The sequence below is a fragment of the Miniopterus natalensis genome, chromosome 21 (genome assembly GCF_054644295.1).
Source record: "Miniopterus natalensis isolate mMinNat1 chromosome 21, mMinNat1.hap1, whole genome shotgun sequence".
Taxonomy (NCBI): domain Eukaryota; kingdom Metazoa; phylum Chordata; class Mammalia; order Chiroptera; family Miniopteridae; genus Miniopterus; species Miniopterus natalensis.
Genome location: NC_142101.1, coordinates 6,711,381 through 6,736,522, shown reverse-complemented (window position 1 = coordinate 6,736,522; position 25,142 = coordinate 6,711,381). Strand labels below are relative to the sequence as shown.

At 56.5% G+C, this 25,142-nt stretch overlaps 1 protein-coding gene across 1 annotated transcript in view; it reads right to left on the bottom strand.

The window, feature by feature from the left end:
* PCNX2 (pecanex 2) overlaps positions 1-25,142 on the bottom strand; it is a 194,302-nt gene that overhangs the window by 1,073 nt on the left and 168,087 nt on the right. Inside the window, exons 26-33 of the mRNA XM_016195999.2 lie at positions 23,618-23,871; positions 17,841-18,074; positions 15,368-15,480; positions 6,799-6,943; positions 6,103-6,333; positions 5,350-5,624; positions 4,556-4,728; positions 1,172-1,620 (exon numbers count right to left, since the gene is read on the bottom strand). Of these exons, the coding sequence (XP_016051485.2) occupies positions 1,172-1,620; positions 4,556-4,728; positions 5,350-5,624; positions 6,103-6,333; positions 6,799-6,943; positions 15,368-15,480; positions 17,841-18,074; positions 23,618-23,871 (1,874 nt within the window). The remainder of the gene's footprint in view (positions 1-1,171; positions 1,621-4,555; positions 4,729-5,349; positions 5,625-6,102; positions 6,334-6,798; positions 6,944-15,367; positions 15,481-17,840; positions 18,075-23,617; positions 23,872-25,142) is intronic.

Below are 25,142 nucleotides of genomic sequence, written 5' to 3'. Positions count from 1 at the left end.
CAGGGAATCTGGACTTGCTGGGAAGAGATGACCTTGGGTAAAAGGTCATTTGTGTGCCTAGATTTCCAGATTTGGGTCTCTGTCCCTTCATAGACACTTAACCCCTGCCACAGTGCTAAGTGCTGTGGGACTGACTCTATTCAGGACTCGTACAGTCCCAGGACTCAGCCATCCTCAGAGAGGGAAAGAGAATTGGCCAGAATCCCAGAACTACACCCACAGATTGTCTTAAACAGACCGGGGTGGGAAAAAGGTGTGATATTCTCTGCATTTTTGTTGAGGAAATGAGAAAAGGGGAAGTTTGTTTATATGTTTAGTGATCTAAGTTTAGTTACAATCCTGAAGTAATCCGGCTCCTTGCTAGTGGCCCCTGTGGCCTCGGGTCTCCAGATGCCCATCAGCCCCACCCTGAAAGGAGGCCCAGCGTTGCTGCACCCACTGCTCTTCTCAGGGAGGCTCATGCCAGCCAGGTTCCCAGGTGGCCGAGGGCACTGCCTGTGCTTCCGATGGGGGAGGCATCTGCCTGGGGCGTCTGTTCTGGTAGGAGAGGGAGGGCGGGGTCCCCTCATCCACCTCCAGTAACTGCATGGGGGCCAGAAAAGGTGTGAACATTCAGAGGGAGCAAGGGGAGACGCTTGTCTAACACTGATGTGTGTCCTGATGTCCCCCATGTGCCCTCCCAGCCCTGGGGACAGGAGAGAATGGAACTCTGGGTGAGTAACAGTCTATTTGGGTGAAGCCCTCGAAACTCTATTTTTCTAATGTTTAAACACATATAAGTAGGCAGCCATCTGGGCAGAGTTGAGATGACATTTGTGGGTGGGAATCGGTGACAATGGAACAGTAGTGCTGGTGTGTGTCCTGACCTGTCCCTCAGGCAGAGTGATGTGAAGAGAATGCTGTGGCATGTGCTCCCGCCGCTGAACGAATGAATGTCCCCACATTCCGGCGCAGGCTCAGGGTGTCACCTCTGCTCAACTCCTGCGATACTTTCCTATGTTTATTACCTGTAGGGCAAGCGCTACACATTTTGTCAGCCTCAGCACCCGGCCAGATCATCTCCTGTCTAATCACCTGTCCTCTGTCATTGTGAAGGGGTTGGGGGTCTGCAGGCAGCTGGATGGGGCCATCAGGAGAGGATCCTGCACACCCACCCCATCTGGCCCCTTACCCTGGTGGCCTGGCTGGCGGCCCTGGCCGAGGGGCCCAGTGCGAGGTTGACGCTGCTGGAGGACTGGGTGTCGCTGGTATTGCTCCCCTCGGCAGCCGAGAGCCCTGAGATGACAAGGGCGCTGGAGAAGCTTCTCTTGCCGAAGAGAAAGCTGAGGGTGGAGCTGCTGGACGAGCCCAGGCTGGACCGGATCAGTGCCTCGGCCCGCTCACGGACACTCAGGTGGCCAGTGGTGGTGACAGGTGGGGGCTGAGAGTGCAGAGATGCGGCTGAGGTGTGTAGGGAGAGCCGGCTGCCCGAGAGCCTCGGGGCCAGCCCGTGGGCCGACGTGGATGTCTGCAAGAAGGCCTGGCGGCTTTCTAAGATCGGGCCGGATGAGCTCAAGGTGGGTGGCCTTTGGCTTAACGCCCCATGTGCCTGGACAGACTGGCTCCTGCCCTTCCTCCTGCCTTTAAAAGAAAGCAGAACAGGTTGGCCTAGCGAGTGGTCACAGCGTCAGCATTAGCACAGTGAGGTGGGCGGCCTGCTCTGCCCAGGCCTTCAGAGCCAGAAACCTACTGAGGTCTCCCCTGAGCCCATGAGAGCAAAGGGCTGACCCCAGGGTGCTGGCAGCCTGAGGGAGAGGTGGGGGCGTTGCTGTGGGGTGGCCGCCAGGGTGAGGGACCTTTCTGGCTTTGACACTAATGTCGCGCACTCCTGGGAGCCCTGGACAATACCAGCAGCATAACTCACCCTTGTCCTGCTAACCGCTAACCCTGTTTTGTTCCTGCATCAGGACCCAGGTCCTGTGCTCATCCCACAAGTAGTGACAAAGGGAACATATGCCGGTTTTCAACTTTCAGTTGATAAAAGGAAAAATAAAGGGTTGAGCCACATACTGTGGCCTTTGTTTTCTAGAAGTTCTCCCTTCAGATCCAGGTCTTTAAAAGGAGGCCCTGCCAGGCCCAGCCTCTGGGGACACGACCCTTGCCCGGTATGGCTCCCCCTCCTGTGCTGCTGTTCCTGCCCTCAGGCTCCCCCGTGGCCCAGCTCTTGCTGACGCATGTCAAGACAAGGCCATTTGGATGAAGGGGATGGACAGCACCAACAATCTGGTCCCATCCATGTCTCTGGAGGACACCTTAAAGTGCAGGTCGGTGCCCGACCCACTCGTGCAGCTCTGCAGACTAAGCAGATGGAAGGCTTGGGCTCCCTCCAATACCTAATGCTTCACTTAAGCATCAGTGGTTACCAGGGTCCAATTTTAAAATATTAGTGTGAAGGGAGCAGCTAGTGACATCACTGTCTGCCGATGGCCTTTGGTGGCTCCTGAAGCTGCTACAATTAGGCCTTCAATCCACCAAGATGGAAGGCAGAGGGGTCACCCAGAGGACTACGTAAACATTCCTTGTGTTCCACCTCACCCCAAATGCCCAAGTCACTAATCGTGCATCTGGTGATTCTAAAATATATGTCGGTAAGGGAGCTCCGGAGAGACCCCTATCTTGAGAAAGTTCCTTAGGGGACGAATGTTAACATGGAGATTCCAGGGGTCCCCCAGCCCTGCTCCTGCCCATATCAGCTCACTGGCGGGAAGGGCCCTTGGCCTCACGTTGGCCTTAGAGCCATGCGGCCGCTGTGATGCTGGTACCGTTCCTAAGACAGGTTTCCCCCCTGCCTCCTCCTGCCAGGCTGCTGGGAAAACGGTGCCCCCGGCCCCGGTGCTGCTCGCCCGCAGCCCTGGCGTTACCCACCTCGGGACCAGCGTGGGCCGCCCCTGGCATGGGGATCTCACCGGGCCGGGCCCATCTGCCCCTGCTGAGTAGCTGGAGAGGCTACTCTTACCCAGGAAGCCGAGGGAGGAGGGGAGCCCGCGGCGAACTGAGAACAGAGGCGGGGATTTTAGTTTATTCAGAGCCGGGCAGGGCCGGACATCTGCTTGTGATTTACGCCGCGCTGGCTGCCGCCCCCCACGCTCGGCCGTCACCGCAAGTCCGTGATGCGGATGCCGGGGAGAGGACCACCCGGACTCGGCGGGGAGCTTCCAGTGAATTCCAGGAAGACAGGGACAGAGGCCGGCTGTGGCAGAGGGAGTCCGCGCTCCCTGCAGGACGGGGCGCTGCCCCCCCAGTGCTGCAGATTTCCTTGTTGCCTTTTGTTGCTGTTCCTCTTGATTTTATTTTTATTTTATTTTAATCTTGCAAACCAAGCAGGCAGATGATGCTCAGTGCACCTGTGCTACCGGGATCAGTTTCATAGCTTAACTTCACCAATTACTTTATTATCAGATTATGAGCGTTTCAGTAAATCACCCTCCTGGGTTCATTACCTGGCACCGCCCTCCGTCTGTGACTGTTCCCCGAGGGGCTGGGTGCCCGTCCCCACTGGGAGCAGAGCAGATTTCCTCTCCCGCGGGATTCAGTTTGGTCACAAATCCTCTCAGCAAGCAGGTCCCGGGCCGCCCCAGCTGGGCAGGTCCGGTTCCAAGGGGGACCCGGGGCGGGGGTGAGGTGCTGGGCATGCAGGGGCAGCAGACACACGACTCACCGTGGGAGGGGCCCTGCCGTGGGGTCCCAGGTAGGACCCCAATCCTCCGAGAGAGAGTGGCAAGAGCCTGGACGGGGACACTGGGCTGGGAACTGAGGGAGGGACAAGGGTGGGGGGTAGTTGGGACCCCAACTGTGGGGATTAAGCCTTGGGCACCCTGAGTACAAAGAGACCCTACAGTTTGGTTCACGGTCGTCCTCAGAACTGCTCAGTCACTGCTCCCTGGCCGCCCGCCCAGAGTCAGGTCCTCCCCACCCGGGCCCGGCTTCCCTCCCGTGGGCACTCAGCACACACACGGCAGCCATGGCCTGTCCACCCTTCACCCTGCCTCTCCGAAGTGGTGGTGGCATCGCTTCCACAGGCTCAGCACACAAGCAAATACGGGACATGAGGGACCACCCTCAAAGCTGGGTCAAAGCCAGAGTCGCCTTCCCAGTCCCATAGCATCTCAGCCCCGAGGTCAAAGCAGTTTTTAAGCATCCCAAGTGGTTCTAATGGCCGAGGTTAAGCCTGGTACCCGCCCAGGACTTTCTGCGGCCACCTCTGTTCCCAATCGGAAGAATGAGCTGAACCGAGTTACGTTAAAGGACCGTCCCTCTGGCCGCGGTGTGGGGAGAGGTGTGTGACTTTGTGCAGGTGTCAGGCTGCAGGAACAGGCAGAGAGCGGACAGGTCTCTCCTCTGTTTGAGTGGGAGGGGCGGCGGGCCTTGGTCCATCTGCCCTGGGTGCTGAGGAATCACTGAGGCCAGAGGAGAAACCACCAACAGGCTCTCGGGGGCTAGCAGGACAGCACGAGACTGGTGGGTCACTGGGACCACCGGAGCCTTTCTCAGCAGCCATGAGGCCCCCTGCACCCACCTGTGCTCTGTGTCCCTTCGCGGGGTGACCAGTATGGGGTCCCCTCTTTCCTGGGCTGCTCCGTGCTCTCCTGGCAGTCCCCACATGGGGCACCTGTGGGTGGGGCCACCCCCCCGTCCACGTCCTCGATGTTGCCACCACCGTGCTGGCCGGCATTGCAGTCCTTCCGCATCCTAGGACAGAGAAATGCTGCCGGGACTCTCACCGGGACACTTCCCATACCCCCACGCCCCACAGAGCACGTCCAAACCAGAATGGAGTCGCGCTGCAGGTGAGCTGCGCTCCTGGCCTGCAGGCGGGGAGAGGGGCCCCGCTCCCCGAATCTCAGTGTCTAACAGGAAAACGCCGCACCAGGACGAACGGGCTCGGAGGCGCGGCTCTGCCGCACTCACAACAGCAACTCAGGATCCACTCCAGCTGACCAGAGGCACGGCCACCCCAGGGAAGGAGACTTGGGGTCGAGAGGCGGTGCTGGGCAGTTCCTGCCTCTGCCCTGTGGCAGCTGTGGAACGTCTGGGGCCTGAAGACCCAGAGCCTCTGCCGCTCTGCAAACTCAAGCCAGACGCTCGGCCTGTGGGCGCGTGAGGGAGACGGAGGCTCGGCTGGCTGAGCGTCCCACTGATTCACCCCCGAAACTGCTTGTTGAAACGAGCGATAAGCTCGGTGACATGTGGGCATGGTCGCGGTAATCAGTGAGAAAGCAGCCATGGCAGGGAACCACCCAGGAGCCCAGGGCTCCCCACGCCAGCACGCCCTCCCCGGCGCCCAGGTGCAGGCCGGGGGCGGAGACCTACCTCAGCCACTTGGTCCGAAGCCAAGCCCGGACGCTGTCCACAGTGACGGGGCCACACCAGATGCCCCGCAGCTGCCGGTGGGTCCCGAGGTAGGACGTGGTCAGCGGGGAGACGTACATGGGGTAGCCCAGGGGCTGGTCGCAGGAGGAGGTGATGAGGTTGCGCAGGACCTGCCTGTTGTTCTGGACGCTGCCCCGCTCGGGGTTGCGGTTCCGCAGGAATATCAGCTCCTGCTGCTGCCCGGCCCACAGGCCCCGGACACACTCTTTGTTGACCTGCGGGCGGGGAGGGCGGGAGCGCAGGTGGCCTGTGGGCTCCGTCCTCGGGGCTCACCTGCAGCGGGGAGCGGGGCTCTGGGTTCGAGTGCCCGGGACGCAGCCCTGGGCCTGAAGCGCTCTGCGGTCAGCAGCCTGGCAGGCGCCCAGGCGCGACGCCCCCTAGGGCGGCCAGTGGGAAGGTCAGCCTTCCAGCCGGGGGCTTGCAGCTACATGGGAGGAGCCGCTGGCCCCGGAACAGGTTGTGAGAGAAAGGGCTGGGGTTTTAGAGAATTCGTCTTTAGAAGTAAGCAGATGTGCGTCTACCAGGACCTCTTGCCAAAGCCTTCGCCTGCGCACTGGGTCTCGGGTGCGGGAAGTGCCCCTCGGAGACGGCTCTGAACAAGCGCCGCCGGCAGAGACGAGCGCTGGCGCCAGGCGCCGGTCCCTGTTCACGCGTCCCCCGGGCCCAGGACCGCCTGGCAGCCGCGCCGCGTACCTTGATCACCTTGAAGCTCAGGAAGCTCCTGTGGAGCATGATGACCTTGTATTCGTCGGCTCCCTCGTCCACCACGTGCCGCAGGGTGAGCAGCTCCTCTCTGTTGGACAGCACGGCGCCCCGCCAGGCCGGGTCGCCCTCGTGGCAGATGACCACTCTCCTCTCGAAGGCCTGGATGGCCTCGAAGAGGACCGCGGGGTCCTCATACTCATCGGGGCAGGTGAACTGGTCCTGGGGGGGGTGAGGGCCAGAGGGGGAGGCTGGCTGAGTGCGCGGTGGGGACGGGCCAGTGACCGCAGGCCGAGCCCCCTTCCACGTCGCACTCCCCCTGCTCTTTTCTGAAGCCTGAGCTGGACAGAGCGTCGCCTTGATCACTGTCCTGACCGCTGGACTGTGCCGGGGGAGAGAGCCCATGGCTCAGGTTCTCAGGACTTTCCAGTGCAGCCTGGGCACTTCGGACATGTCACTTTCTCTAGCCCGCTCCCCCTCCCACCCTCGTGGAATATTCCCAGCTCCTAACAGCCGGAAGGCAAATTGCCACTGGCTGAGGTCAAGGATATTCAGACTGCCCCACTTTGGTCGCCTGAGTGAGAAACCCACTCGTGAATGTCACGGCAAGGAAGGGGCCCGTCGTTCTCAGAGCAGATTTTCTTTCGCAGTGTTTCGGGCTGGCACAGTTTAAAGCCGGATGCTTACCTGGTGGAGCTTCAGGGACATCCTGATGGCCGGAGCCACCACCTTATGCAGCAGGTCCATGTCCGCGAACACCCACTCGTCCCGCGCGGTGATTCTGAAGTCGCCTTTGAAGAGGGCGTGGAGGCCGTACAGGAACGAGTCCAGGCTGCAGGACAAAGTCCCAGTTACGGCTCGTTCGCACCCGACGGACGGCGCTCAGGGTCCTGCCACCTTGAGCAAGGGCCGAGCCTCCTGGGCGTTTGTCAGGCCACGAGTGACCTCGACACTCGCTATCTCTAGGCTGATCCACAGGGAAGGGAAACGGCCAGGGACTCGCCCAGGGCACCCAACGCCCAATCAGAGCCCGCACGGGACCCTCGCGACGGCTGGGGGAATGGCTGTCAGTAACCTTAGGAGCCACCACGCGCTCGGCCGCTCAGTGGGCAGCGCAGACCCTGGTCAGAACTGGGCACCGGGCACGGGCACGGGCGAGCCGGCTGCAGCGCCCGCCAGCTCTCCACCCGCCGGGAGGTGGCGGCCGATGTGGCGCAGCCCGGGGGCTTATTTTTCTGTCTTTCTGGATAGCACTTTTTGGCTGTTACTAATCACAGAAACTGGATTCTACAATACGGAGAGAGAAAACGAAACCAAATAACACCTCAAACTGATCCTCAGACCCAGAGAACATCCATTTTCCGACCCACACGGCCGAGAGGGTTAGAGCGAGGGGCGGAGGGTCTGCGGGACTGCCCAGCTTTCACATCCCTGGGCTTTCCTTCCCTGCACGTACCTGAGCGTTGCCGGGCCGGGGAAGGGTCACTCGGGGAAACCTCCGTGGCCTGTCTGCGCCCTTGACGTTTTGGGGGAACGTGGGAACGTGCGTTTGGAAACTGACTCGCCTTGATCTGCACTAACGGACCGGGTCGCGGCCGCCTCGCCAGCCTGGCCTCTGACATCCCCGAGAGGTCATTACGGGCAGGGACCAGGTCGGGCACCCCATAGGGTTGGAGTGGGACAGGGTGGGCGGGAAGGGGTATGGGGCGGTCTCCGAGGATGGCCGCTCGTGAGGACTCAACGAGCCGCCTCCCGAGCAAGATTTCTCGTTCTGCGCAGCCATCAGGCCTGCCCGTGGCCAGGGAAACAGTTCCGCTGATGCAATTTCAGCATTTCCCTGCGAAATGTGCCACCGTCATTCACTCGTGTCTAGAGCTCCCGAGAGAGAGGCCGAGGCTGCAGGTTTGAGCAGACGGTAGGCTGGCCAGGTGGGCTTGGGTGCCGTGGCCTGGAGGGGCCCGGAGCCTCCCAGAAAGAGCTGCCTGGGGCTGCGGACTTCAGGGACAGCTGTGAGGGGGTGACCGGAGGGTCAGGGTTACAGGACAGCAGAGCCCGCCCAGCAGGCGAATGCCTGGCGCGCTCTGCGCTCTCACCTGAAACGGAAACCGCTCCTGTCATCAGAGAGGAGCAAAGGCAGAGCCGAATCCTAAAACAGGGCGGGCTGATTCTGGGCAGAATCAGAGATGCCATGTTGCACACACGTTAAAACGGGAAGCTGGGGGGACTTGGCCAGACACCCGGCGACCTCTGCAGGCAGCAGGCAGAGCAGGAGCTGAGGGCCCAGCCCGCTGTTTGCTGCTTGTGGCTTGTCGGTGGAGAAGGGGCCAGTCCCATGGCGCCTCGCAGGAGCGCTGGCCTTCCCACCCAAGGCGCAACGGTAGCTCTACACTGGTCATTTCCACTTTCAGAGAAAACGATTCACTGCGGCACTTAGTGCTGCTCCAGTCAAATGATTCTCAGTGTAGCGAACAAAGCCGGGATTCGATTTCCACCCAGTTGGGGCTACTGGCCCCAGTGCCTTGAAGGTAAGGCATCAGAAAAGCCAAGCGTCTCATACCTGCCTCTGTCCTCAGGAGAATGGAGAGGAGGGATGTGACCAGCTGGGGAGGGGTCGGGGGAGCAGAAGTCTCCTGTTACCGGCAGCACATTCCTAGTTTAGAGCTTCCTAGGGCCTTGTCTTTTTGAGACTCTACGGAGTCCCCGACCTCGGCCAAGAGCTGGAGCGGGGCCAAGTGTTACGTCTGAGCCAGTCAAGGTTGGCCTTCAAAGGGGCTGAAACCGCCACCACCCTGTCCCTGCTCGAGCAGGTCCTCTCGTCTGTCCGTCACAGTTTGTCAGCTGGGCAGTCAGCGGTGCAGGGACACCCGTGTCCACCTGCATGGAACTGGGCAGGGGACAGGGCGGCGCCCTGAAGAAACCGCCAGGTATGCAGTCATGTGTTAGAGAAGCACATGGACACCTACAGAACCAAAGTCTGGGGTTCCACACACACACTAAACATTCAATAAACAAAACAGCTCTAAAAATACTGCTCCTTAATATGAGGATGAGCAGCTGGAACTCGAGCGCACTGTCTTCCTGACTGGGAGAGGCTGGTATATAAGCTGCACGGCTCAGCCAGGACCAAGTCTATGGCTCTGCTCTCCACTGGGCCCATCAGAGGGGCCGGGGGCTCTGCTTCCTCGCTAGCACCCGCCCCTTGTCTACAGGGCTCAGTCTGGTTCCACAGTGAGGACTTGAGCAGCGATCTTGTCTTTTTAGCTGAGCACATGTGCACACGTGTGTGCACCTGCATGTGTGTTGTGTGCATGTGTGTGCATGCATGTGTGTGGGTGTGCATTTGTGTGTGTGCATGTCTGCGTGTGAGGGTGTGCTTGCACATGTGTGCATGTATGTGTTGGAAAGGATGTTCCAGCCTCGGTCTCAAAGTGACTCTGTACCCCCAGCAGACACCAACAACCATAAAGCAGGGTCTCGGTGACGCTCTGATTGCACCGACTCCAATTCAGTGTCTTTCTGGTTCCTGTGTATGGCTATGGATCCGCGGGTGACAGTGTGGATGAGAGGCTGGGCCTTCAGTATGTCAGCACAGTGCTCCCGACGAACCAGGGCAATGTCTGACCCCAGTTCGGGGCCTCATCCCCAACAGGAGACTGGGAAGAGAGCTGAGATTATGCCCTGGTTTCTGAAGAGCCCTGTTTTCCTGTCCACTGAAGGTGAGAGGGGTGGGTAAGTGGTAGACGTGACCTGGGACCATGACAGTGACCTCCTGCCGCAAGTCACACGTCAGGACTCTCAGCCTCAGCACAAGCTCGGCAGAGCTCACCCATAGCTGGCTTGCTTGCCTATCATTTTCCAAGATTACATTTGTTGTGCCATTTTCTATCGCTTTGCAAGACTGTTCTACTCCAAGAGTCAGCAATATTTCTTCTTCAAGCAAACACGCTGCTGCTGTGAAATGCAGCCACCTTCTCAGAGCCTTTTCTCTGTAAACGGAGCAACAGTCAGGGTCTGCTCGGCCCTGTCCACGAACGGGAAGGCAGCCTCAGGCCGTCCTTCAGCCTCGGGGGCTAGTGAAACACCCCCTTATGTTAGCGTGCTTTGCTCCAGTGGGAGACACAGTTCTCCCAAGGAAAAATGTCCCCAACTCCAAATTAAAAAAATATCATTCTTTGTCACATCCTATTAACCCCTTCTAACCCCCAGCATAGCAACACTGCATTTCAAGACACTATATACTGTTTGTTCACCGGCACTCAGCTCATCATTTAGGACACTTCTCAGTTTCCTCCGCCTCCCTAGTTTTACATGCACATAATTTTCTTTCTCAAGGACTGTCCATCAGAGGTATGTCACTGTCACAAAGTCAGACTATGTCCCTATAAACCCACTGAAGGAAGCAGAGCTGTGCCTTACGCTGGGCTGCTGTGTAAGACTAACCTGGGAGCCAGTGCTCAAACTCACGTGTTGCTCTTTAACGTTAAATATCTGAGAATAACTCGTTAGGTCTCATAAGCACACCTAAGGGCAGACTTCTGCTTTTAAAGTTACACACACACACACACACACACGAGCCACTCATGCTTCCAACACAGACACCGCTTTACTAAATAACACATCAGCAACCTGAACCCATCCTTACATATAAGAATAGTTGTCACCATCAAGTGGAGCTTCTCTCAGAAGGAAAGGATGCTTCAGCAGGAGGGACCTGATGGAAGTAACCGCTACGCGGATTGACGGAGACCATCACCTGAACGAGTGCCCCAGATTTTAAAGGACTTCAACATCCTCTCCTGATAAAAGCTTTAGCAGGCTAGAAGAAGGAAACTCCCTCTCTTGATAAAAATGGTCTAATAGAAACCTAAAACCCGTATTTTTAATGCCAAAATATTACACCGGCTGCCATTAATGTCTGGATTAAGACAAGGAAGCTGTGACGGGCAGAACGGCCCCTCCAAGGGTGTCCACGCCCTAATCCCTGGAACCTGGGACTGTGTTACCTACACCGCTCAAGGAATTTTGCAGATGCGATCAAATTGAGACTCTTCAGATGGGGAGACCCTCCTCGGTTACCTGGGGTGGGTCCCACGTCATCCCCAGGATCCCCATCAGTGAAAGAGGGAAGCAGAGTGTGAGCCACAGGTTGGAAGACACAGGAAGGGCCAGGGAACGCGGGCGGCCTCCGGACGGGGTGGCGTCCCCCCTCAGAGCCCCGGCGGGAATGCAGTGCTGCAGGCACCTTGACTCGAACCCAGCGAGACCCATTTGGGCTTGTGGCCCCAGAGCCGCAAGATGATCGTTTGATTGCTTTACGCCACCAGGTTTGTGGTCATTGTTACAGAAGCAACAGGAAACGAGCGCCCACCTCCCACAGTGCGCTGGAGTCACGGCCAGGGGCCCAGGAAAAAAACCGAGTTACAGCGACAGGAAAGAAAAAGCCAAACATGTCTAACCAGCAGAAAACCAGAGAATTAATTGAAATATTGATGGTTTTGAAAGAGTTCAGTAGAGGTGCCAAGGAGAGCAATATAAAAAACGTGACAGAAAAAAGATCTACCATAATAAAACCATAAATACCTAGAAATAAACCCATTAAGAGATTCCAAATCTCCAAAACACTAAAACTTTACTCAAAGACGTTTTAAAAAATGATTACAAAGATACACTGTATTATTAAATGATGCTGACTTTTTTCTCAAATTAATCTGTAAATTCAATACAATCTCCATCACAATTCCAGGTTTTTATAGAGCGTGATTCTGAATTTTACCCGAGGAGAAAATGAACAATAGCATCCCCACCAGAGACTGTAAAAGATATCAAGACACTGGGTCACGCTAGCAAAACAAACAGTGTGGTTTGGTTCGAAGAACGGAAATTGATCCTTTAATAGGTGTGAGTCCAGGACCACCCCGTTATGTATGGGAATATAACACATGGCATTAAATGCCACAGTGGCATTTCAGGTTAGTGGTGATTTTAACCAACTAACCAACTAACTAAACAACTAACTATGAGCTATTTAGCAAATGATGTTGGACTATCAACTCTCCTTTGGGGAAACATTGGATCTCTAGCTCCTGCCATGTATGAAAATATATTCTCCGTGGATTTGTCGGGAGCAGGTCCATGGGTCCCGTCTCCAGCACATCCCACTGGGTGTGCCAGGCAAGCAAGGCCAGGCCATTCCTCAGGGCTGTGCTTTTGGTGGGCACCCTTGAGGGATGAAGTGAAACCACGCTCTGCTAGAAAGCTCACTGAAATGGAAATGGGTGCTCTGTGCCACCCGCACCCCCACCCAGGCTTGGGGGCCAGGGAACCCACACAGATACGCTGCTGCTCATGCCGCTGCTGTGTGGTGGGCAATCCGGCCCTTTGTCTCGGGCCCAGGTATCTCACGTCCTCTGCCAGAGTCCACGACACAGTGCAAGGCAGCTAATTAGCTAATAAGTGGAGTAAAATCTAATCCCAAGACCCCACAGCCTTCAAAATCCAAATGGAAAGAAAGCAAGCTAAAGAAGTACCAGAGGAAAGGAGACTTGTATTTTATACCCCGGAGCTGTACAAACAGTTTTAAGAAAGACACGAAAATCAAGAAACAGTAAAATAAAATATTTAAAAAGATGTCACAAATACAAGAGACAAATGCACCTTGATAGAAAACATTTCAATGCAATTTAATATCATAATATGAGAATAGCTCCTGAAAATCAGTATCTTTAAATATATATATAAAGCATATATGTGGGTAGGCAATTCACAGAAAAAAATGTAAGTGACCAATAAAAATGTAGATAGATTCTTACCCACACTAGTAATAATGGAAATACAATTCAAGTAAGATTGAGATATAAGATTTTACCCATGAGACTAGAAATAACAAGATTAAATATCCAGCATTAGTGTGGGGCAACACAGTGTCCAACCGGGACAGCATTTTTGGAGAGCACTTGAACTGCATCTATTAAAATTATATTTAGAGATTTTTTGAGCTCCGGAACCATTTTTTCCAAGTGAACCCCTTCACTGAACCCTAGGCTCTGAAACACAGAGCACAGCTGTGAGGCTGAAGCAGAGGTGGGGGCCCGGGCAGGCTCCGGCCTCCCCCGCACACTGCAGCCCTCCCGCCCCCACGACCTATCCACGGAAATCAGAACGTCCTGGGCCCGGAGCGCTGCCGGGCAGCCGTAAAACCAGGACCTTCTGCAAGTCACCGGCTGACCTGAAAGCGCGCCACAGGATTTACAGTGGGGGGCCTCTCAGGAAGGCGCCCCTCCCCTAGGACGCGAGTATTACTCCCAGATTTCTCTCAGCGCTGTGTGTGGAACAAGCAGAGCTGTCACGGAGTGTTAGGAACTGTTTGAAGCAGGGGAAGTCCCATCAAAACAAGGTTTAAAAAGCAGCTGGTACGCATGGTGCTTAATCAGGGGAAAAATAAATAAAGCCGCCCAAGCAAGAAACACCTGGATCGGGAATCTCTGAACCAGTTACACAAAGAGCGAGGTTGAAGAAGTCTTTGAAAATACCTTAGGCCTGAAAGAGTGGAATCTTTGAAGCGTTTTGTTTGCAATTTGCACAGAAAGTTTGAAATTTATAAAAACCTTCAACTTGATCAACATAAAGACCACCTGCCTGGATGCTAGGAATATCTGAACTCATTTGGTGGTTTTGAGTCCAAAACCCTCTGCGGCCCTCCTCGAACGGTGCTATTTACAGTTTAAGGGGGAGCCTCACTGTCTCGGTTCCCAACGCCCCCCTGTGAGCCTCCGCTGGACATTCAAACAAGCAGCAAACTTAGTCCCAGATGCCCACGAAGAAACCTGCCTGGGTCTCGCATGAGGCTGAGCCAGGTAGGAGGCCAGAGAGGGGCTAGAAGCCAGTCAGCTCCTCCCAGAGGAGCTCCTGTAGCAGGTATTAACTCACTTAACAACCTCCGTCTTTACCTTTCCCGCTCAGTGACTCGGTCTCCTTCCTCCAGAAATGACCAGAACTGGCAACCACACCCCTTCACTCACAACACGCCACTGATGAAGCATTTTCAAAACGGCCCCCGGCAGTGACGCACCAGCGCCCCCTGCAGGACGGGCGTCAGAAACACAGAAAGACTCTCCCTGGGCTTGACCTAAGGGCGGGGGTTGCGAGGATTGTTAGATAAAAATACACAAGTGGGTTTGCCCTTAAAAATTCTGAAGTCCAACTTAATAAAACTCACTCAAGCCGAATATGCAGAGGGCCCGTTTTGCCGAGCACTGTAGCCACGATCAGCACAGAGCACTGAAGAGCGTCCACGTGGAGAGACCAGAGAGGGGGCTACAGGGAACGCTTTCTAAGCCCCTCGTTCCGCGCGACTCTCGACCTTGGCCGCACACTGAATCAGCTGGGGAGCTATAAACCCTGGTGCGTGGTCCACCCACGGACGTTCTGGTGTAACTGGTCTGGACTGGGGTCGGGCCCGGGCTTCAGGAAATTTAGAAGCTCCATGGGAGATCTTAACGGAACTAATCGAGGAGCTTCTAATAGGCAGAGTCGAGAACACCTGGTCCACCAAAGGAGCAGCCTGTGAACCAGCCACGACTCGGGGGTGCGAAGGCGACTGGTGACATCCATGAGAGCGGTTGGCTGGAGGGCCAGGGGCAGGAGGCGCCCAGCGGGGAGGGGCAGGGGCTGTGGGCTCCTCTCTGAATGGAAGGTCATGAGCTCCTTAGTGAGTCAGAGATCAGACCCGAGTGACAGGGGCATCGGGAGGGTGGAAGGGTCAGGAGAGAGTGTCATTTTGCGTTTGTTCTTTACAAAGAGAAGCTGGTCGTTTACACACAGAGGGGGAAGATCCAGGAGAAAGAGTCTGAACCCGCAGAAGGGACCTCTCATTAATCAAAGCCCCAGAGAGGGGCAGAGCAGGGTCTAGAGCAGAGGCGTAAACGGAAAGGAAAGGAGCATTTATGGAGCAAGGGCTTTGCTGGGCATCCACGTGCGTGGCTCTGTTGCATCTTCCCAGCGCGTCTGCAAGGACCCTGAAACACGGACGCCCCGGAACTCCGGGGTCTGGGCTCTCCCACTTTAGTGCCATTTCCAAATCTAACGCTCCAAGAGGTCACAGTGGTCAGAAAGTCCTGTCACAGGCCCTACGTGACTTACTATGGAAAGGACTGTCTGAAAGAAGCACAAGCAGACCATATGTAGGGTAAAATGGGTGAAAAAACTGTCAAAACATCAACTGCTGGAGCCTGCTCAGGCCGCCTCCCCCGGTGGGTACCTGAGAGCCATGTTGTGCGCGGCCGTCCCCAGAGCTCTCCTCCCGAGGATGCAGAGGGCGAAGGACAGGGTCACTAGCGGAGAGTCCTCGTCACTGTCCTGGGTCTTCAGAGGCTGAAAGAGATGTTAACTCAGCTGTCACACAGGTGCCCCCTTGCATCGCCTGGAATCTCAGGTGTGGCGTCCCAGGAGTATTTTAATTTTAGGTCAGCCACAGTGGTCATCCAGTCCTCGCGGTGTGACCCGGGGGCTGGATCCCTCTGCTTCCGAAGGAGTTTCTTGTGGTTGGACTTGCCGAAGAAATCGAAGAGAGGGAGCCCCGTTAGGGAGAGAGGGGCTGACACGTGGCTGCTGACCTGATCCCAGAATTCTGCACATGGCGCTTCAGGTCATGGAGATGGTCAGAGATTATAGCCAACTGAATGCCCACCTCACACTGTGCATGCCCGCTTCACACTGTCCACTCCCATTCACACTGTCCACATCCACTTCACACTGTCCACTCCCATTCACACTGTCCATGCCCACTTCACACTGTCCACACCCACTTCACACTGTCCACGCCCATTCACACTGTCCACACCCACTTCACACTGTCCATGCGCACTTCACACCGTCCACTCACATTCACACTGTCCACGCCCACTTCACACTGTCCATGCCCACCTTCACACTGTCTACTCCCATTCACACTGTCCACACCCGCTTCACACTGTCCACTCCCATTCACACTGTCCACACCTGCTTCACACTGTCCACGCCCACTTCACACCGTCCACGCCCATTCACACCATCCACGCCCACTTCACACCGTCCATGCCCACTTCACACTGTCCACTCCCATTCACACTGTCCACTCCCATTCACACCGTCCATGCCCACTTCACACCGTCCACGCTCACTTCACACCGTCCACACCCACTTCACACCGTCCACTCCCATTCACACTGTCCACACCCACTTCACACCGTCCATGCCCACTTCACACTGTCCACACCCACTTCACACCGTCCACGCCCACTTCACACTGTCCACGCCCGTTCACACTGTCCACTCCCATTCACACTGTCCACGCCCACCTCCCACTGTCCAGAGCGGGGGAGGCACGTCCAGTAGGAAAAGTGCAGGAGTCAAGCACAAATGAGGGTTTTCTGTTCTCACTGTGATGAGAGCCGCTGAACTGACCGTAAGTCCACCATCAACAACTAAATTAAGCGAGTCGTCCGGAGTCAGCTTTCCAAAGGTGGCAAAGCCCTGGCTGGTTTTGCTCAGTGGTTAGAACATCGGCCGGAGGACTGAAGGGTCCCGGGTTCGATTTCTAGTCAAGGGCACATGCCTCAGTTGCAGGCTCGAGCCCCAGCCCCGGTCCGGGTACGTGAGGGAGGCAACCAGTCGATGTGACATCGACGTTTCTCTCTCTCTCTGCGTCTCCTTCTGTCTCTGTCTCTGTCTCTGTCTTCAGTGGAAAAAATACCCTTTGGTGAGAATTAAAACCAAAAAAAAAAAAAAGCAGCAAGGGAAGGGCAGGAGAAATTTAAAGTCAAAGTATCTTTAGCAAGAAAAATGAAATGATGTCATGAACGAACTGAGGAAGGAGCCATCGCGGGACAGGCAAGAACATCGGCAGGTTCCCTGCGCAGCTCCACCTCCTGATGAGACCCAGGTGGGCGAGGGCACCACCGTGGGAGAGGGCACTGGCGTGGGCAAGGGCACCGGCTTGGGAGAGGGCACTGGAGCACCCTCCCTGCTGCCCTGGAGAAGGCAGGCGCTGCCCCGGGCAATCCCCACCGCCCATCTGTAATCACCGGCGGAAAGGCCCCGGGCCTGGTTTACCCCCCACAGGCCGCAGGCAGCCTTCACCCGCAGCCCTGGAGGTTGTTTTCCACCTGGACCCGCTGTCTCCATCCACAGCAGGGGGACTGTGCTGTTCATCCCGTAAAGGAGCCAGCCCACCCCCTCCCCTGGCCTCTCCCCGCCTGCCGCTCCACGCCCCAGGGCTGTCACTGTCCTCGGTTCATGTCTGAGAGGCTGCGCCCACCTCCACAGTGTCCCCAGCACGTGAGCAGCGATGCAGGAGACACAGCTCAGGGGTAACCGGGACCATCTGACTGCGAACAGGATTTCATGCCCACAGCTCAGCATGTGCCGTAAACCCCTGGGCTCCACGCGGATGCGCTTCGCGCAGAAATCTCAGAAAGTGACTTTAAACGAAAAAGTTTCCAGAGCTTTACAGCTGCGAAGGCAGCTTACACGGCCCCGACCCTGAGCACAGTCTGCAGGGAACAGACCCTCAGGCTCCTGCGTCGCAGTCACGTCCGTGGACTCTTTCAGTTGCTAACGTTTATCCAAGTGCCATGTCGTCTCTCCTTTCCTTTATCATAGTCCACCAGCAGGTGCAGCCGAGAGACTGGCTGTGTAATCACACTTGCCTTTAAACCGACGGCCAGCGGCTCCAGCCCCACCCCCCGGCCTACCTCCTGCCTCTTCCGCGCACAGTACTGGATCCACTCGAGGTACACGTTGCAGTAGCTGGCGCGCGTGATGCCCTGGAGACACGGCACGTAGTCGTCGTCGGTGTTGATGTTGAACAGGGCGAGGTCACGCTCGATATAGTGCCACTTGGCGAAAGGCTGCAGGGACGTCAGGAGCGACTCATTTTTGATCCAGGAGAGGAGTTTCGGGGACGTTACCATGTAGTAGATTATGCTCTGCAGAGAGAAAGCGAGAGGCAAGGTTTTGAGCCCTTGCAGCCACCCTAAAGCCAGGAAGCCTTGTTATTTATTGCATCTCATAAAGTCAACGCTATCAGAGAGCAGGGGACGTGAAATCCACGCCAGGGCGTCACTTGTACTTCCTGCTAGGTTCAATGACAGAGCCCACCTGAGACGATCCGAAATGCCCTCTCTGGGGGTCAGGGCAGGGACCCCTGTCTACTGCAGGCTCTGCGGCTCCAGCCTGGCGGGTCCTGCTGAGGGACGGTAGGCCCTCCTCCAGGGCCCAGGCCGCGGAGTGTTGGATGCTAAAGCGGCAGAGCTGTGCTGGGAAGCGCTCGGGCCGCGGAGCTGCTGTGACCCTCACGCATGTGACACTGGGTGCCCGGGGGTGGACGTCTGCAGTGCAGTCAAGGTTACCCTGTCCCCTATCAGACTCTCCACTGCGAGTCCCCCCGGGGAGAGTGCCACCCTCGGGCTTTGTTATTCGGGGTCACAGCTTTACCGAAGGCCACGTGTAGTTTTCCAATGAACTCATCTCTCTGAAAGGCCAGCACCTGCCTGGAGGAGAGAGGACGCGACACAGGAGATGAGAATCCAGGTCTGATGTGGGCACATCGGCAACAGATCACAGATGGGACCACGGTGCTGGGGCGTCCCCAGACTGTCGCTGTGTTTCATTTTCCTCCTCAGGAAGATGGGCGTGGTCCTTGGGGCCCCTGAGGCCGAGGCCAGCAAGGCTCCTATCTCTCTGGGAATCACGAGCCACGTGGAGGGTGGAGTTGGCTGCAAGGGGGCGGTGATGCGTGTTCCCGTGGAATCAAACCCGCGACTGCTGGTTTTCTCTGCGAGGAGACAGGTCACGCACACGGAGTGGAGGTGGCCAGGCTGAGGTGACTGAGGCCACGGCAGTGAGTGGCACTGTTCTGGGCAGGCCCCACCCCTGCTGGGGCCTGAAATCGGGTCGGGGTGGCTGAGGTGTGTGGTTTCAGGTGATTTCAGGAGTGTGAGCAGGTGAGCAGACGGACACACGTGGTCTCTGGGTTTGGGCTAAACTACAGCAAACACCTGGGTCGGCCTCTCTCTGCTGTTGGGGCCGAGGGCAGCCCACAGTCCCACAGGCTCCACAGTCCTCCTGACCCCAAAACGGGGGAGGGTGAAGCCCACAGACAGTGAGTGGAACTCAGTAGGTCGCAGGTTCTCCAGCGGCACGGGGCCAAGGACGACAGTGCTGGTCGGTGTCAGGAGGCAGGGAAGGAGGGAGATGGAGGGAGGCGGGGAGACAGAAGCGCTAATGATGCCGCTTTTCACGGCTGCTTTGAGGTCTAAGTGAGATCATGTGGATGAAGCACTTAGCACCGTCTGGCACATGTACTCACACAAGAAATAGTAACAGCACCGTATCTCTGGCATCCATGACCTACTACCCGGCAAGCTTCAGGCAGCCGCCTGGCAGCCAAGCTGGGGCCTGCAGCCGGGGTGGGGACACGGGACACAGCTTATCCTGCGTGGTGACCAGAGCGCACGCCTAATATTCAGAATGTACGCTCTGAACCTGGAGGGCCCTCCGTTGTCTCCTCAGTGGAGGGTAATTTAAAGCTGCTGTGAGGTGGCAGTTTAAGTGGTCGGCCCAAAGATACAAGCAAATGAGGGCCTGTGACTGTGGCCGGAGTCACCGCTTCTCAGCTGACAGTTCCAAAGGGGAGAAGAAACCAAAACCTCCGGCTGTGGCCAGCATCTGGTCTAGTTTTCCCAGGAGGTCCTAATCCTGCGTCCCAGGCGGGGAAAACGGACAAATCAAAGGGCGATCATTCACCTTTCTAGTCTTTCCTGAGGCGGAATTAAAATAATCTCTCAGCCCATGAAGTCAGAGTAGTTAAGGAGGACTCTGAACTCCAGAGGTTCAGCTCCTTCCTCTGGTTCTGGCAGAGCCCTGCAGCGTCGACTCTGGAGCATAACCCAGCTCTGTGCTCAGCTTTCCCCTGCGAGGGGACCGGGGACCTGTCCCTCTCTCCTGGAGGAAACAGAGCCACCCAGCTGGTGCAAACCACACCCCATTTCCACTTCATTCAGGCAGAAGTCCTGTCAGGGACACACGCCAACGATCAGTGTGAACCCCTCGGGAACCTGTCGGAATGAGACGGACGCGATGCTGGTGAAACTGATGAGAAGGGACAGTGCCACTCGGCTGCGCGGCCCCGTCCCTGTCGCAAGCAGGGCCTCTGCTGAATTAATTCCCCAGGTCTGGCTCCTCCGCAGGGTTCTCCGGTTGCTCATTTTAATTGTAGATCCTACCAGGCAACTCTTTCGAGGACGGGGGCCTTGGGGCAGACCGACATGTCTGGCTCGGCTGCAAGGCAAGCGGTAAGCCCACCTCCTGTCCACAGCATCGGCCACAACGATGGCAGCCGGAAACCCGGGCCCTCTTAGAAAGCAGTGCCTGGACCCAGAAGAGGGTTTTCAACACGAGTGAATGGAGGAGAGATGGCGGGGGAACCGGGGAACCTCCAGCGCAGGGAGGAAATGATTTCGAGTGTGTTCCAGGAGAGTCAGGGAGCTAACCCAGCCTGGTAGGGGATTAAAAGAACCCTTTTGTGTAAAGGAATTAGTCTAAGCTTCCCTGCCTTTCTGACTCGCCTGTCCAGTGAAAAATAACAAAAGGAATAAAACTGAACTCGTGGAAGCTGAAGCAGTTCAGAGCTACAAAGGCAATTTCAATGAGCCAGGAACCAAGACCAAAGAAGAAAATATTCATTACTTTTCCTCCTAAAATGCTGTTTCTTCCATTCGAACAGCCACTCAGCACCCCTGACTTCTCCTTTGACTGACTCCACGAGGGGCGGAGAGCAGGTTCCGAGCTGTCCCCCACCAAAGGGAAGGAAAGTGCCCAGAGCTGTGCTCAGAGACGTGACCTGCATCTCACCCTGAGGCCCCACCGGCCTCCAAGTCTCAGCCCCTCTGAGCGCTGATTTGGAGTTAAGAAAAGTTTCCAGGCGTTAGAAAAGGAGGGTGTGCATGTCAACTACCGGTCCCAGGGAGGGAGGCAGGACCTGGTTGGTGCCCCCAAGACCTCTGGAAAAGCCAGGTGGGTAACCCACACAGGGCCCCCCATCCTGTCTCCCACTCACAGTAGCCAGCTGACTCCATCAGGTGGCCCATGGAAAGGCTGTTTATGGGGAGCCCCAGGTTCACAGATTGAACCCCACTCTCACCACACTGCCTGGAGCAGGTCGCTCGGACCCTTGCCTGCATCTGCATCTTGTCCATCCAGACTGTATGGCCCAGATGCCAGGTTCCATGTTACCTGGCAACTTCCTTCATTCAGTCCAACAATGCACGGGGCACCTCCCCAAGGGAGTCATTACACCGAGCTCTGGGGCCCCGAAGACGAGTGACATGTATATGCCTAGGAAGTTGCCAGAAGGTGGAGTAAGAAAGGTTTCAGAGGAAGGGGGGATGCCAGCCTCGGACACCAGGGCAGGTGGTGAGCTCAGGTGGGAAGAGCTCAGGCTGCGAGCGTGGGCACAGGGTGAGGAAGCAGGAGCCGGGGGACCCAGCTGTGCAAGGGGCGGGTGGGGGTGCGGCGGGGGTGCACGCACGGTGAAAGGGGGAGGGGTGTGACACAAGGTGAGCCCGTGGAGCGCCCTGGACAACAGACAGAGCGCCCGGCCTGTTCTCGAGGCCACAAGGAGACGTTTGGCACCGGGGCTCATCCATCTGGCCTGAAAAGACCCAACCTGCTGGCCCAGCTGCTTTCTCTGGAGTAAACTCCAGGCCACTCGCTCTTGGGCCGGGCTGCCCCTTGACCTGCCAGCCCCTGGGTCCAGGCCTGCTGCACCGCCCAGCTTGCGGCTACCTGTGACCTTAAGGGGACCTTCAAGGGTTACTCCCTGTCCTTTCTGAGGGAGGCTCAGAGAGAGCTGGTTGTCATTTAACATCTGATTTCTCTTCTTCCATGGACATACGATTTCTATCTGGGTTCATGGCTGCCCAGGCGCCCCCACACTGGGATATGGCAACTTCCAGCCAGTGGGTCACAGGAGCAAACTGAGGCCACTTCCAGGGAGCTCTGCAGGGACAGAGGGTGGGGGCCCTTGGTCTTCTTTTCCGGTGTCCTTCCCTCCATCCATTTAAGACGGGGGGAGGGGCACTTAAAATGGAAGGAGCCTGGGTCCCTGAGGACTTCCTGGAGCAGAGCTGCCACTCCAGCCTTCAGTTACGTGTGAGGGGACACAGGTGTCATGTGTGTGCGCCACAGATATTCAGGATCCCCTGCCAGGTCTAATCCCAGCTGACACACTGAGGCGGCCTAGACCTGACTACGTATGAAACGCTTCCTGTGGTCTCACTTCTAAGGTCCGAGGGACAAGCCATGGAGTTGTGAGGCAAGAGGTCATGATGCCCTTATTTACTTCCCCCAAATCGTCCTCAGGTTATGCAAAGTTGGGCAAAATAATGGCCGCTTTCTGTGCGATTTGGATGCAAAGTTTTGCATCCCTCTAGCATGCTCGAAGGTGGTGAGAACGAACCACTAAATGTTCTGATCATTCCGTGTTGCAATCGCATCGGGCTGTGATAAGGGTTATTGAACCGTCTGACCTCACCGTGTTTCTTCTCTCTCCTGTCAACCTCAGCAGCGACTGAGGCATGTGGTGGGGCTCCCCACGGGGGCGCCTCCAAGTTTCCAACTGTCCGCCTTGTAGCTGGTAAACTCCTGGACCTCAGGTGCCACGTTGGGTTTTGAATTTCCTCGCTGCTGCTGGACACCCGTCTCAGCCTCAGCTGGCAGGGAGGTCGGGGTCTCAGACGAATGAGGGCCCTCACTTCGAATGGCATTAAAATGTGGACCCTCTGAGGACCGTCCAGAGCTTCCACACGCAAAGTGCTGCCTCAGAACAGGAGCCACCACAAGGCTTTCTGAGCCGTGGCCGACCCCGCCAGGCCCCCCCTTAGCAAACACCTTCGCCCAGCTGTGACTCCGCAACCTTCGTCAAGCCTCCCACTTGTCCAGGGGCCTTCCTCCAAGCCAGCAGTTGAGTATCCACTGGGCAGACATGGGTACTGAGCAGGTAAAAGACACCTGATTAGTCTCCACATGGGAGAGGAGACAGGCTGTCCTAACTAATCCGGAATGGATCATTTAGCTCTATTTTTGAGCTTAGTTTAGCTTAGAAAGTAGTTCCGGTCATTCTAAAGGGGAAATTTGCAGAGCATCTAAATCGACACCTGTCAGATGTAAACGCGGCCGGTAATATTTTCAGGATCTTGCAACCCGTCACCACCAGCGTCACCGTAACTCTCGCTGCGCTGGCAGCGAGGCCACAGGCCTGGTGAGAAACGGACTGCCGGCTAGAGCAGGACGCGAGGCACGGGCCTCCGGCTAAGCCACAGCCCCCGGGGGTTGTCCACAAGCCCAGCGGCGCCCGGACCCAGCGGGCACGGGCTCGGAAGCGGAGCCTCCCGGCTCAGCGCCCTGCGGAGCTCGGCTGAGCTCGAGCCGGCCGCCCCCCGCCCCGCCCGGCGTGCGGACCCCGGGGCACCTTGACGTAGCAGCGGATCAGGATCCTGCGGAGGTCAAACACCTGCAGCATGGCGGCCGCGCTGTTGTCCACGATGCTGTAGCCCTCCAGGATGTACTGCGTGCGCGTGACCTCCCAGGCGAGCCAGCGCAGGCTGAAGGCCGCGTTGCAGGACAGCAGGTGGGGCGGGTGGCCGGGCTTGCAGCAGCAGCAGCCCCTGTTCCCCTCGTCGCCTTCCATGATGGCCTCCACCTCCCTCTGCTGGCAGTAGGTCCCTGGGGGCACACACACGCGGCGGGTTACACGGGGGGCCGCGGGCGACCTGTGTTTCCAAGGGGCTTCCCCCCGCCTGCTCTGAGGGGAAGATGCTGTGGAGTCTGGGGGTCAGGAGACTTGTTCAATTCTTAGCTCACACAGGCCCCCGAATAAGCCCCAGTTCCCGAGTCATGAACTTTTTTACGCATTCATACCATTCCGATTCTTGTCTCCTACCCATTTTTCAGCTTCTTTTCATACCTGGAAACTTTTATTATATGTCGGATGTTGTTGATGTTCAGTGTTGACAGCCCGGGGTTTTTTGTTTTCCTTTAGAAAGAGTTATGTTCTGTTAAGCAGTTAATTTATTTGTACATCAGCTTGTCAGCTGGATCCTTTTGAAATGTTTTCTTTTCATTTTGCAGTTATGGTTGATGTGGAATATTATATTAGTTTCAGCAGATTACAACAGGGTGATTAGACATTTATATAACTTAGGAGGTGATCCCCAGATAGGTACCGTACAGTTATTACAATATTGGACATGTTCCCTTCACTGTGCTTTCCATCCCCGTGACTATTTTTCTAACTGGCAATTTGTGCTTCTTAACCCCTTTCACTTTTTTTGCCCAACATCTCAACCCCCCTCCCATCTTGAATCTTTGGTTTTTAATCTTTGGTTGGGAATGTCTGGAGCAGCCCTTATTCTAAGGTGACAGTGTCCCGGTTCCCAATGCACGGTCTTCCTGGGGTCTCAGCTGAATTCCTGGGATGACCCACAAGGCCTCTCCACTGGCTGATGAGGATTTCTCCATCTCAGCACCGATGCCCTCCCGAATCTCTGTTTAGCTCAGCCCCCGCCCCCCGGCTTGCCTACACAAGAGCAGGTTAACATTCACCCAGTCACCACGGGGGATCCCTATACTGATCTCTGCAGGTCCAGCTCTGAGAAACTCTCTCCTGTCTGGTGCTCTGACCCATAAAACCTACCTGAGCTACCTGAGCACCCACAACCCGCATTCATCTCCCTCCCTAGTGCAGCCAGACCACTGTGCCCTGCTGGGCTCCACCTCCCGGTACCACAGGTAAAAATGTGCCTCCGGCAAGAAAGCAGGGGCATTTATGCAGCTTACTTTATGGGTTTTCTTTTGCTCACTGATCAGAGCCTTGCACTCCCTGTTGCCCGATATCTGAAAACAGTTGAAATCTATTTTCCCAGTTTTTTAATTTTTTATGGCAGGAAGGATCACCGATTACTCAGTTGTGGCCAACAGAGTAAGTCTCTGAGACC